Below are 13,989 nucleotides of genomic sequence, written 5' to 3'. Positions count from 1 at the left end.
AGTGGTTGGTCTGCCAGAGAGGGTAGGCGGAGCTAAGCGGCTGCTTTTCCACTCTCTGCAAGTGTTGCGAGTAAACAGTAATCTACTATGGCTGAACAAACAAAGAAAAGATGGATGACTACAGATACAACTTCAACACTAAGTGAAAATCCAAAGAAAAAAACAGTCAGATGAAGGCAAACAGTCTGAAAAGGAAAGCGACCGTCAGCCAGGAAAATCAAGAGTTACAACCGGAGCCAACCGTGGACGTCACACGTGACACAAGTGCTCCCGCAATTACCGTTTATCGCCATAGGTGCCGCCAAAGAGAACAAAACTGAGATCTTCGAGATTACAACTTTAACAATTGTAAAAAATGTATTTTCTTTCAGTCAGATATCCAGTACTTATAATACAGCCAGGGGTTTGTACTGTGGAAAGTGACAAACGTAGATATATGACAGCTTACTATCATATTTTTGCTAATATATTAAGATATCAGTTAGCTCTAACTTCTATTTTAAACTGGTGCAATCAGAAGAAGTGTTAGTGTCCAAGCCAGAAAAAGACCTGACAAAGCAGCGTTACTACTGGTGGTGAAACACAGCATTACCTCTTCCTTGTGTTGGTAAAGGGTTGAGAGAATATTTAATGATCCTTTGAGTGAAGGAGGACAAATATTTAAATGTGTCTAAGTCAGCTGTTTCAACAGCTCCCTGCTCGATTACCTCACACACATTCACAACCCGACCCGTCCTTCACAAGTCATTTGGTTACAGATTCGGCCTTCGACACTTAATTTCCATCAAAATGAGACGAAGAAAAAATTTTCTATGAGACAACAAGTCCACTTGTTTCTGCTGCATGTTTGATTGTTTCTCTTTTATCAAGAATACTAAACTACATTCTTGGAAACACTGGTGGCTGCTGTGACCAAACCAGTGACCTCCTGGTTTAAAGGGCAGCCTCTCTGCTCATTAGCATCCCAAAAACACCACACAAAGGAGCTTGTAGATCTTTTTTTCTACAGAGCTGAATACTGAGGAGGTGAAGTGTGATGCTGCTGAAACACAGGAAGAGATTTTACATTTCCTTTCATCTGTGAGAGACTCCTCTGTGGACAGAGGGAGATGAGACAGATGCTGCTCATTTAAAAGACTATAATTGACTCAGCAGAGCGGCTGTCAGAACGCAGATCTGTCAGAGAGCTTCTACCACGCCCCGTAAAGCCCGAGAGCTACCATTTACTGCAGTAATTGCTGTTAGCGAGAAGGACGGGTGGTTAAAAATGTTTCAGGACACCAACTTCTAATCTGGGATGCAGTGGCAGTTTCCTTAAACGCAGCCTAACAGAGCTACCAAAACAGGGGGTGAAACCAAGTTGGATCTGAAAAATGAAGCTGATTCTTCAAACAGTGAAAGGCTCTGCTGAAATCTAGAGTTTCACACACTTCAAACGTCTCTTTTTCCCTGGCGTTTTCAAGCAATAAAAGCCGCAGAATGGTTTGACAAGAGCCGGGGAGCTGTGCTCGCTGAGGTAGTTAAGGTCAGGGCAAACGTCATTGATTGAACTAAGTGCTCCGCTGAAAACAGTGTGCCTCAATCAATGCTGCCTCTAATGGCGCAAGGCGGAGCTCCCCGAAGACCGCCGCTATAGACGGATGTGACAAAGTCACCCGGAGGTGCCGGAGTCACGTTCCTCCTGCTGGCCGGCCCGGCTGCTCTCAGCTCTCACTTTCTCCTCTGATGGCACAAGTTAATGAAAATGCCATTACTCAGACAGGACATCGATGAGGGAGCGAGGTAAAACAGGGTGAGAGACAGAAAAGAGTTTAACGACGGACGCGTAACTGTCACTTTTTCAGTGACTGCAGCGGGTTCATAATCTTTAAGGGAAGAAAGTTAACCAACGTAATCTTCTGCTGTGACGTACTTCTCCCTTCATTTATTACTTTTACTCATTAGAAGAACATGATTAATTCATCAGCTGATAATTAAGTAATTTGTGCTGCCGGATAGAAAGATTTTACTTCCTACTGTGAGTGAATGAGGCAAGAAAGCATTAATTTCATTCATTACTCTCACTGAATGCAGAGAGACCAATTATTTCAGCTTTTTCTTGAGTGAATAATCAAAGCAGATAAAGCAACAAACAGTCAGGCTCTCTGTTTTAAAGCAGTCGTTTGACATTTTATTTGCCTCTGTGCAGAGAGTTGGATCAGAGGATTGATACCAGTCTCATTTTTTAAGCTGTCAGCATCATAAGAGGTCCTTGCTTTTAAATTGCAGTGATCATCTTTTGTGTTCTCTTGCAGCAACAACCGAGACCATTCGGCCATTGATGCTGGTGCTTTTGGACCGGACTGCCGCATTCGACACAGTTGATCACCAGATTCTTTTATCACGTCTTGAGCTTTGCATTAAAAGTTACTGTCCTTAAATGGTTTCAACCATATCTGTCCAGAGAGAGAACTTATACCATCCATCTAGGCCAGTACTCTTCAGCAGCAACCCCACTTGGTTGTGGAGTCCCTCAAGGCTCCATTCTAGGCCCGGCTCTCGTTTCCCGATAAATGCTTCCTCTGGGGTCCATTCCATCATCAGATGCTCTTGGATGCGCCAAGATTCCAGGCTCAAAACCAGAGGAGACAGAGCCTTTCGATAGCTGCTCCTCACCGGTGGAACAGTCTACCTGTCAATATCAGAACCGCCCAGACCCTTGAAAGTTTTAAATCACTGCTTAAGACCCACCTCTTTGCGTTGGCGTTTTTAAGCACTTGGTCAACAGTGGTTGTTTTAAATGTGCTATATAAACTTTGAGACATCTGACGATATGAGGATATAAAATGTGTTAAAAAAATCACCTGGCTGAGGTGCAGTATCCCACAGTTAATGGAAGGAGAGGGTTAAGATGCAAGAACTTATAAGGATTATTCATTTTATATTGTATTTATTCGTTGTCTTTGTTTAAAAGTTAACCTCTTCTGCGGGCATCTGCATTTCCATCATCCTCAGAACTAAAAAGATCAACCACTGACTATATTGGAACAAATCTGTTTTCCTTTCACCGTCTTTTCTTTTTACTTTCTTGTTCTCTTTTCCTGCGAGAATCCAAAATTACACCCTCTCTCTCTCTCTCTCTTCCTCCGGTACCCTGCCCTCTGCTAACAATGTCCACAAAAACTCCACACACACACACTCGAGCGTACAGATGAAAGGCTCGGCCCTAATGACAAGGTACTCTGTCCACTTAATTCTTCAAAGATTGAGCTTCGGGGGGGCCTGATACCCCCCTCTGCTGCCCCTCCCTTATGCACCACAATTAGCAGAAGCCTGAACCAAACCAGGATCGGCCTGAATCCACAGAACCTCCATCTGCACCCAGCTCTGTGTGACCAACCTCGAAGAAAAACACAGTGGACATGGAGATACATGAAGACAAACAGCATTACTGGTCACACGCACCAATATTATTGTGTTCATTGTACACATACAGAACTGAAATAATACACAAATAAACAGAGTACCTAACATGGGAAGACACTCATGCCGACACACACACAAAGAGTCATTTTACAGCAATTACACAGACCTAAAACATGGCAGCGGAGAAAGCAACAGAGCTGAGACACCTGTGCAAGGGGAGCCGGAAGAACAAGACAGGGGTGCCACATCTTGAGGACGTGTGCGACCCACCAGCAGTTAGCTGTGAACTCATAGAAGAGCTAATTAGCGGCTAATCTAGAGCAACTGAAAATGCAAATTAGGAAGACGAGGTCCTTGCTCATGACACACTCCAAAGTTTTACTTTCCAGAATTGCTGCACGTTAAGACAAGCAGCAGTTTCATTACCTTTATTCTCCTGATCTTCCCGGCTACTGTGCTCTGACTATGTCTTTTGTCCCGGTCAAATGAAGCAGCACATCCTGTGTGCTGCCATTTAAATATCATTGTCTCATCTTGTACGCTGTTCAGGTAAAACCCCCCGGTGTATGTGCAATCATTATTAGTAATGGCTAACTTGTCAATGCACCACACTGGCTGACAAAAGCAGAGACCTTTTTTCAGGATGGTCTTCTTACATCAAACACTTTCTGCAGCACAACCCTGCTCCAAAAACCAAAGCGGAGCCAACACACACTGTAGAGGCCGAAAAAAGAAAAGAGGGAGACACACGCACTCTCGGGGGAATGAGCAGCCAACCTCTAATCATACAGCTCCCTGATGAGATCAGACTCGAGTCCCACTGGCCAACGATTAAACCCTTTAAGCGCGGCCGTGTTTCATTTTTTTAATGCTGATTGTGTCATTCATAGCCTCACTTGATGAGCCGCATGATGCGTGGACTTTAAAAGGATGACTCAAACTAACGTCACTATGAGATAAACGCATTTGTTTTTCACATTTAACCATTAGCATAAAAGCTTATGATTCAGAGAGCTCCGATTCATCACAGTGTAGTCATAGTGGCTGTCCCCACTCTTGACCTTGCCCCTGTTGTGTATTGTGTTGGATGGAATGAGGTCAGTGGCAATTTTGGGGACATTTTCATCAGGTTAATGGCTGGTTTGACCCTGGATGTTGGTGTTTTAGGGAGGCAGGCTTTTACAGACACAGTCCCATAGACCAGGAAAGTGTGAGGGTTGCATTTGTGTATCTAATCTAATATGGCAATGAAAGGTCCAGATCATTTTTTAATAGCCTTCTAGCAGACACTATTCTTCCAGAGGCACCATAAACGGATAAGCTTCTAAAAGGATACTGGAACCCATTTCCCAAAAGCATCTTTATTATTACCATAAATCTTATTAGCTCAGAGTGTTTCCAGAACCAAGTCTCTTTGAAACATATCTTAGATTAACAAGTATTTATTGTTTCGCTAAGTTTTAGTAATTTTATTATGGACACTGATGCTCTCTGTTATGGGACATTTGAGTAATCTTCCTCCTCTTGGATCATCTTTTTTAAAGACCAGCTCCAGTCATGTTTTAAGACATTAAATAATAAATTGTGTCTTTAATACATTTTTTCCTGCAAAATATGTTTAATTACCTTGTAAAAATCCTCCCAAAGCAGCTCCTCTTCTCCCTCTAAAATTTACAGCCGAAAACAAAACACGTCTCTGCCATCGTTTAGCGGCAACTTGTTGAATCTTAGCTAGCTTGAAATGTAGTAATTAGTAACGTTAATAAACATTAACGTTAGTAGTCAGTAGTGAGTTTGCAAAAATGACAATGACGGTTACAGCTGGCTCACGCATCGCCAAAGTGGTTGCCATAGGTTACACATAATAATATGCATAGCGTCGCCCCGTACGTTAACGGGATTGGCTCCTTAGGTTTGTGACGTCTCAAACCTGCCAATCTGAAAACGTGTTGTTCAGCCTGTCCTTGGTACACTGCAGTTTAAAAGCAGACAGGCCCAGCCATGGACATGACTGCTCATGTTGTCCCTGATATGTCTTGTAGCACATGAAGAACACCACATGGAGATGTTTACAAGGTTAAACACTTGATATTCACTGCAGGAGGTCTTTAATGGTTAATGAATTGTTTGGGGCATGTTGAAGTCTAATAAAGAAATTATGGTGGATTGACATTCACTATAGAGGATGTCGATATGTGCTTGAGAGAAATGTGCGCCTCAAGCACTGACTAAAAACCATCAAAGTTTACTTCCTTGAATTTATAATCCATTACACTTATATCAATAAAGGCAAGGAAGCTGAAAGTTCGAGACTGTTCACATTAAACTTAGTTGTGATACTTAACGTTTCAAGTTTAACCTAAATCTTTGTGTCGTTTACAAAAAGAAACGCTTGTGATTGATGTTTTTTTAGCATGGCTCTAGGGATGAAAATGTCAGTCTGTCTGTCACACTGAAATATGTGAAGCATTTTAATATGTGGATGTATCGTCATAGAATGTCTTACATAAATTCATGCCCCCCTTCAGGATGAATAAAAACACTTCAACATCAGGTTAACATTGACTAAATAACTAATAATGTTTGTGTTATAAATGTTAGCAAGCTAGCATGCTTCACAAAAATATGACCTTGCTAAACATTACACATATTTGACATTAGAATGTAAGGCACGTACAGCTAAATGCTAATGTCGTCATGCTAATTACACCCTCACAAAGCCACTAGTATCGTTGCTGACTCTCTTCATGTTAATATAAAGCACAGGCAATTAAATACAACATGGCACTTTATAGTGATTCATCACCCTCGTCAGCCAAAAAAACGGACATTAAGAAGCACTAAACAGCCTCCACTTGCCCTCAAGTGCTCTTTTGGGAACACAAAAATATGAGATGTAAAACCCCATAGAAAGCTTTTAACTTCGACACCTAATCGTAGTGGGGAAATGGGTCCTCGGTCAATATTTATGGAGACAAAGAGGCTTCTGGAGGGATTCAAACCTGTGACCTTTAAGTTGCAGGATGTTCTCCAAACATTAAACCACTTCACCACCCCTTCCCTTACAACATCCATCCATCAAAACACACTTCACCTCCTACCCCTGGCCTCTCCCGACTCCCCGCCCTCCTACTCTGAGCCATAAAAACACAGGTTTCCTCATCAGGACAGATGTAGCTGCACGGCACCATTACCTCGCATCCATCAACGCCTCTGCACACACTGATAAGAGGGGGTGGAGGCAAAGCACATCCTACTCATGTAATTAGGTAATTATAGGGAATGCATGATGGATCCCTGTAGTTGTTTGATTTGTGCAACTGTTAATAAGTCACATTGACAGAGGGTGTGATCACTCCTACGGTTTGTTTCTCTTTTTTCTTGCTAACTGCTGCTGAAAAGATCAGTCTGTTCTTGTGTTTGGTTCATTTAGGTTCATGTTACCTGACTGCATGTCAACAAGAGCCTGTGAGCAACAGTTGCACTGGAAGGAAAAGTCTTTTGATTATCTGTCTTTTTAGTGAAATGACAACTTTCCTCTGTGATATTTATAAGAACCGAGTTCATATAAACAAAAAGATGAATACAGAGATTACTCACATTGAAAGTCAATTCAAAACCAAAACCCAAGAGTGGAAAATCGACACCAACACATCCCAGTATAAGCTCCAAGTCAAGACCAACACATCCCAGTACAAGCTCAAAGGCAAGACCATTAAATCCCAGTATAAGCTCCAAGTCAAGACCAACAAATCCAAGTATAAACTCAAAGGCAAGACCAACACATCCCAGTATATGCTCCAAGTCAAGACCAACAAATCCCAGTATATGCTCGAAGTCAAGACCATTAAATCCCAGTATATGCTCAAAGTCAAGAGTAGCCAATAAGGGCAACACGTCCCAGTATATGCTCCGAGAAAAGACCTACAAATCCCAGTATATGCTCCAAGGCAAGACCAACAAATCCCAGTTTATGCTCTAAATATAAAACCATCAAGTGTCAGAACACGTTCCTTGTCAACACCAAACAAGTCCTAAGTGAAGTCCAGATGCAAAGTCATAAGGTCCCAGAAGATCCAAGTCAAGTCCAAAAAGTATGACAACAAGTCTTAAGTCAAATCCAAATTTAAGACCAACAAGTCCCAGAACAAGTTCCAATTCAACACCAACAAGTCCAAAGATGAGACAGAAATTAAGACCAACAAGTCCCAAGTCAAGTCCACTTTTAAGACAAACAAGTTCCGGACCATGTTCGGAAACAGGAACCAGCAATTCCTAAAACAAGTCCAAGTCCTTAGTCAAATTCAAAGTGAAGACGATGTCAAATGTGCCTTTTCCTTCTGCTCAGGCAACACGATTGGCTGTAATCTGAAGGATCAAGACTGTGGTCTGTTGTGAGTAGATTGTCAATCAATGTTTGCGTCTCTGTTGTGCATTTTGTATAACTGTGTACACTTGTGTATGTCTTGTTTTTGTATGTACCGTCTGTGCAAAAGGACACTTGCAAACCAACAAACCAACAGCAACAACTTGTAGTATTTTGGCATTAATCCACGTCAACCGCCTCAAGGGTTAAAAAAAAATTGACTACCTTCTCTTCTTAACATCTCCCACACACTCTCTTCCTGTCTGTGGTGTACTGAAAGGGGTGAAATATAATAAGGGATGACAAATTTCACACAGTGCTCAGCCAATTTCACTTTGGAGCAGAGTTAATTACCACAATTAAACCTGAGAGAGCATTCTTTAACTTGATTATGGGTTATTATGGTGATACAGTAGGTACCAGACAGAGTCAAGGATAAACGGTATCACCGCAGCATTCATAATCAGATCATGCTCAAGGGTACTTCTGCTTAGGAAAATGTTTTCAAAATAAAACAATATAGTGCCTGAACTGTCTTTAAAGCACCAGAGTCTCCAAATTGCCTGACTCCAACTGCTGTGTACGTCGTCCTCCCCCTCTGCATGAATCATGCTGGAGAAACATTAAAATGCAGAAGAAGAAAAGTAACACAAAAGCATAAACAGATGCTGCCTCAGAAAATAAATCCAAAAACGGTGCACAGGGAGAAGCTTGAGAGCTATTTTTCGCTAACAAATGAGATTATTATGCCTCAGAAATCAGCAGGCTGTGACTAAACCAAGAAAACCTCTGATGTAGATAATCTACTTCCCCTTAATGTGATACCAATGGGTTCTTCTTTGCCTAAAAATGACGCATCCAATTCGATAAAACCAGATTATCAAATAACTGAAAAATCTTGCACCGCTCACCGTTCTCCTTCTCGTTGCTGATGCAGTTGCTGATGGACTCGTTGAGGCCAAGAGTGGCCGCTGTGGGCATCCTGCCCAGAATGGACGCCAGCGACGGGCCCATTCGCTTTGGGATATCCTCCTGCTCCTGGTTCTCCTCTTGCTCCCCTGGTCTCATTTGCTCCAGTTTTATCAGAGCCTCGAGTGTGAGATCGCCGAGTTCTTTGCCAAAGTGCTTGGCCACAGCTTGAAGCTCATCTTCCTCCTCTGGTTCCTCGCCGTCTGCTATCTTAGACGATGTGGAGAGGACGTGGTCGATGTCGTGTTCACAGTCTGGGAGAGGGACAGACAAGAGTTTGGTGTGATGTTTGAAAGGGGCATTATAATCAGCTGCAGATCAGAAATAGTTCAAGTTCCCTCGCAACCTCCTGGTGGCTAAAAACTGACTGGGGGTCCCTGACTATTTAGTAAACAACTCGGTGTTCCACAATTTAACCAAAACAATCTCAGGAATTGATCAGCAGGAAAAGCCCTTATAAAGCTGTACAATTTGTAGGATTGTAGTCCAGCTGTTTCTAGTTGAGGAAAACACCAACATCTTGTATTCTTGCTCCAATTTTGTACCTACTGCATGCAGTATGTACTAGAGATAGATCGATATGTTTTTTTCAGGGCCGATACCGATACCCATTATTAGTAGTCAAGGAGGCCGATAACCGATATTTGGAGCCGATATTCATTTGCAGTAAAATTGAAAATATTGGCGTCAAAATTTTGAATAATACAAACTCCAACACTTAACTTTGTTTAAACGCCGTTAAGCATATGTTTATTAAACAAACAAACAAAAAGCGCAGGGAGTTCCCAGGGTCAGCAGCATCTCTTATAAAGTTAACTGAAAATTTAAATAAATAAATAAATAACTTCCTGAAGTTTTATTAAGTAAATAAAACAAGTTAAATAAAATTTGCAAAGAAATTAACTCTTATCTGCCGTCGGATTAAAAAAAATTTAAAATTAAAAAAAAAAGGCCGATGCCGATATGCGTCAAAATGCCGAACATCAGCGCCGATAATCGGCCCAGTTGATAATCGGTCTATCCCTACTATGTACTATATACCTAATGTCATAGTATACTGGTTTTGCAGTTACTGTAAAATTCAGTGTATAAGACGCACTTTTAATACTTTTTTTTCATCTAAAAAGTGGGCTGCGTCCTACATACTGCTGCGACCAATGTACTTGGTCGCACCAGTATGTAGGACGCAGCCCACTTTCTCGACATACATTTAGACTACATTGTATACTGGTATAAAATGTAGAGAGAGGTATTTTTTGTTACACGTAATTTTACCCAGACGATGGCTAACACTTCATCATGGACTTGAGCCGTCACGGACATGGGACGTCATGACCGCCAGTTTAGTCGCTACCCTCACAACAATCGTTAACGTAGGCTGCTAGCAAACTCGACATGGTGAAAACCGATGGTAGGCTGTAATTTGTGTGTGTTTTAAATGAAAATAAAGTCAAATAGTGTTGAAATAACTTGTATACACGTTCTTATTAATAAATAATTATAGAAAACCTTTTTCCCTCTGGGATACCCCAAACACAGACACATCTAGTATTCCAGATTTTACGGTAGTTTAAAGAAATCAATATCATATACTGTTCTGTGCTAATAGAAAATGATATAGTAGGTTGGGGGGTGGTCATATGGGTAAAAAAGGTTTTTTTTAAACAAGCTAAAAAAATGCTGGTATGCTGGTTGTTTCCAGCCTTTATGCTAGGCTACGCTAACTACCTCCAAGATGTAGCTTTAGATTTCTTGGGCAAACAGAGGAGTGGCATCAATCTCTGTTATCTAACTCTTTGTGAGAAAGCTAACAAGTACATTTAAAAAACTGTTAAAGTATTCATGTCGAAGAGAAAGAACGGGAACACGCGTGTAGACTATTAGTAGATTTAACTAATTAGCATTCGTCACAGTGTACAGGCATGTAGCTACCTTAGCATTGATTTCTTGTTAGCTTCGCAGCTGGCGCCAGAGATGTACACATTTGGGGTTTGACTACCTAAAAAGTTCTGGATACTTATGTAACGTTTTTTTCCATTATAAATTAGTCTGCCTAATACATCTTTTAAATGTCAGAACATAATGAAAAAATGTATGCAGTCAAAATGTCCACTAACTAGAAAGGTCACTCAACAGGAGGACTTCAACAGGAAATGTGTCTAATGAAAAAAATAGTCCTGTGAAAGCTAAAATACTTATTTTTCATCATTAAAACACAGTTTGTCTCACCTTTACTACGTTGTATCTTATTATACAGTTCGTGACTCCTCAGTATTCTCAGAGGATATAATAAGCAGCAGCGAGTTACGCTTGATGGTCAGATTGTATAATTAGCTGGGTATAATTATATATCAGAATTTCCCGATTCCCCGGTTACCAATTAAAAATTATTCATGGAAAAAACATCCATTACGTTTAGGACAACCACTGCAGTAAAGAAGTAAGATGTTTTTATACAATGCCACAAGTGCAGTAAAATTATTTTGTAGATGGAATAGAAATGATGATAAATAATCACTTCCAGACTAAATAATTGGGCTCATAATTATGTCCTGGTTTCTAATTAAAAATGTGTCCTTTAATCAGCCTTAATTAAAATGTCCTCCCACAGAATTCAGCCCACGAGTCAGAAAAAGCGACTCAGTTATCGGTTTCGAGAAGAAACGAAACGCCGCCGGATCTGAAAGCATCGCAGCAGCTGGAAGAGCAACACGCCTGAAATCAGTGACAGCCTGCGACCCCCACTGTGGGAAAACAGAGGGATACGAGGAGTGTGTGTGTGTGTGTGTGTGTGTGTGCGTGTGTGTGTGTGTGTGTGTGTGTGTACGAGAGAGAGAAACAGACAGAGACAGAGGGCCACAGATAAAGAGCCAAAGGTAGAAGCAGATAAAGAGAGAGAGTGACAGGGAGTGCTCTCTGATGTGTGTTTTCTTTTCTGGGTGGGCCTGTGTGTGTGTGTGTGTGTGTGTGTGTGTGTGTGTGTGTGCGTGTGTGTGTGTGTGTGTGTGTGTGTGTGTGTGTGTGTGTGAGAACACTAACAGGTGCTCTGACTTGTCTGACTGACAAAGTGATAAATATAAACATCATCACATTTCCCTTTATGATGTTTGCATTCGGGCGTCCTACTGAACCAAAGTCAGCAGGGGGCTGTGTTACTGCTGCTGTATTAATGTTAACGCTGCGACACATGATGTTGGTGTTCCAGTCTGTAGATACACCAGCCCCCAAATGTGTCTGTGTATGCTTATTACATAACAGATAACTACATTGTTTGATGGATAAAAAGCTGAGAGACCCATTTTCTGTTCTTTGATCCTCACCAGCAGTCGGGTACAAAATGTAAAGCGTGACCTAAAGCCATTTTCTTATCCAAAGAAAAGCTTTATCTCCTGTCAGAATACATTTTAGGGCATTAGATAGATTTGTCAGGAATCAATAGTAAGACTAATGTGTATTTTTCAGCTGCAAATTATCTTTGTAAGTAAGTCTGCCTGATGGAGCGCTTTACCTCTGCTGTGCACGTTAACAACTTCTGCTAATTAACAAGCTAACATTTAGAAGAATGGCTGCATGTTACTGTGTCGAGTTAGCGTATGAATACAATAAGGCTGAGCATGTTTTGTGTGACAGCTGAATCCGAGCGTGCTGACGTTAAAAAATAAACTTTTTGAACTTAGAAATGTTTGTAATGTGTGGTAATAGCTGCTGTGCTGTCCTTGATAATGCTAAAAGGCTGTGTGCCAAATCACTCCAAGGCTCACTTATTTACCGTTCCCTTAAAAAATTAATAGTTTTATCTTGAAATTATACACAAAATAAAATATTCACTATTTACCAGGTACGTCCTTTGCATGACTCCACTTACAGATGTATCATTTCATGCAGCTTTTCATTGCATGATTGTTTCATGATTCATATAAGGAGCCAATAAGTCCCACTTTTGAAGCCATATGGTCTGTTTAAGATTTCTATCCATGCTGTATAGATACATTTACCTCTTAGGTATGAATGTTAGGGCTGCTCGATAAATCGTTTAATAACCGCAATTGCGATGTGTGCAAGTGCAATAGTCACATCGCAGGACGTGCGATTGTCAATTAACTGAAAAATTAACTGAAACACGTCAAGCTGCTACTTTATTGTTGCTTGGTGCAAAGGGAGTACTCGCCAGTTTCTCGTTTTCCATCACTTATGTTCAACAAAAGTCAGTCTGATATCTCATTAGTGCAGAGTGAACTGAGCGCTGATCTGCAGCGTCTGTGTGTCACCTGCCTGTAAACTGTATGTTGCCCTACTGCTGTCACAGATCATATTAGCTGGAAGATCGAGGCAGGCTTTTAGTTTTGTGTGGAGGCTTTTAAAATTGTCGTCATCAGCGGCACCTCCTGTCTCGATGCTCGTGAACGCTGTGGCTACATACGCAGGACGGTAACGGAGCAGATGTGCCGCAGAGTGTTGACTTTTAGTGGCTACAGCTGCAGCGCACACATGAGCGTGAGGTTGTGCCCGTCGACAGGAAGTCACCGAGCTGGTCATGTTGATTGAACGTACAAGTGAACACTGTTAGAAATGGTACGTGACATACCGTAATGTAACACAACCGTAGCCTTGAATTTAAAGGATTATCACTCATCGCCCTTATTAACAGTTTAATAGAGCCTCGTGTTGCTCTTCTTCTTTTGCATTGAGAGTTAGTGTCTCTCTGCTTCGTACCTTCTTTAGCGTAGGCAGCGTAAACTCCCCTCAGTTTGGGTCTGCTGCTCTGAAGCTCTGCGTCTATTTCGTCCTGGTAGATCTGAATTTCATCTGTTGAAGATAAAAGTGAAAAAACATCAAATCTAAAATGAATCCTGGACAGACACCAGCTGTAGTTGTGTGCACAGATTGATTTCATTCTGGTATGAATTACTCCAATTTGTGCTTCTTTTGGAGCCGTTTAGCCTGCTTTGGCTTTCAAACCAGTTTTAATCAGAATATTAGGTTCTATGTAAACTTGGCTATAGTTACATTAAACACTGAAAAGTAGAAAGACACATGAGAGGACTTTCCTCCCTCAAACGATTAAACAGGATGCACGCAGGGAAAAGATATTACCCGTCTTTGTGTTCTTCATTCTTCTGAACATCTGCTTTAATATCTTAGTACTGTAATATAACGTTTGGTTAATTATACGTTGTACTGAAGCAAACTCATAAAAAACAGGGAACTGTTTCCTCTCTATGAGCTGCAGAGTTTTATTGCGTTTCCTT

At 41.2% G+C, this 13,989-nt stretch overlaps 1 protein-coding gene across 1 annotated transcript in view; it reads right to left on the bottom strand.

Annotated features, from left to right (window-relative positions):
* LOC138591157 (transcription factor IIIB 90 kDa subunit-like) overlaps window positions 1-13,989 on the bottom strand; it is a 127,757-nt gene that overhangs the window by 71,447 nt on the left and 42,321 nt on the right. The window contains exons 11-12 of the mRNA XM_069661678.1: window positions 13,454-13,546; window positions 8,683-8,994 (exon numbers count right to left, since the gene is read on the bottom strand). Coding sequence (XP_069517779.1) covers window positions 8,683-8,994; window positions 13,454-13,546 — 405 coding nt within the window. The remainder of the gene's footprint in view (window positions 1-8,682; window positions 8,995-13,453; window positions 13,547-13,989) is intronic.

The sequence above is a fragment of the Semicossyphus pulcher genome, unplaced genomic scaffold, assembly GCF_022749685.1.
Source record: "Semicossyphus pulcher isolate SPU_LCO1_2020_fin unplaced genomic scaffold, fSemPul1.0.p SCAF_14, whole genome shotgun sequence".
NCBI classification, from domain to species: Eukaryota; Metazoa; Chordata; class Actinopteri; order Labriformes; family Labridae; genus Semicossyphus; species Semicossyphus pulcher.
This window is presented reverse-complemented; position numbering and strand designations above follow the sequence as displayed.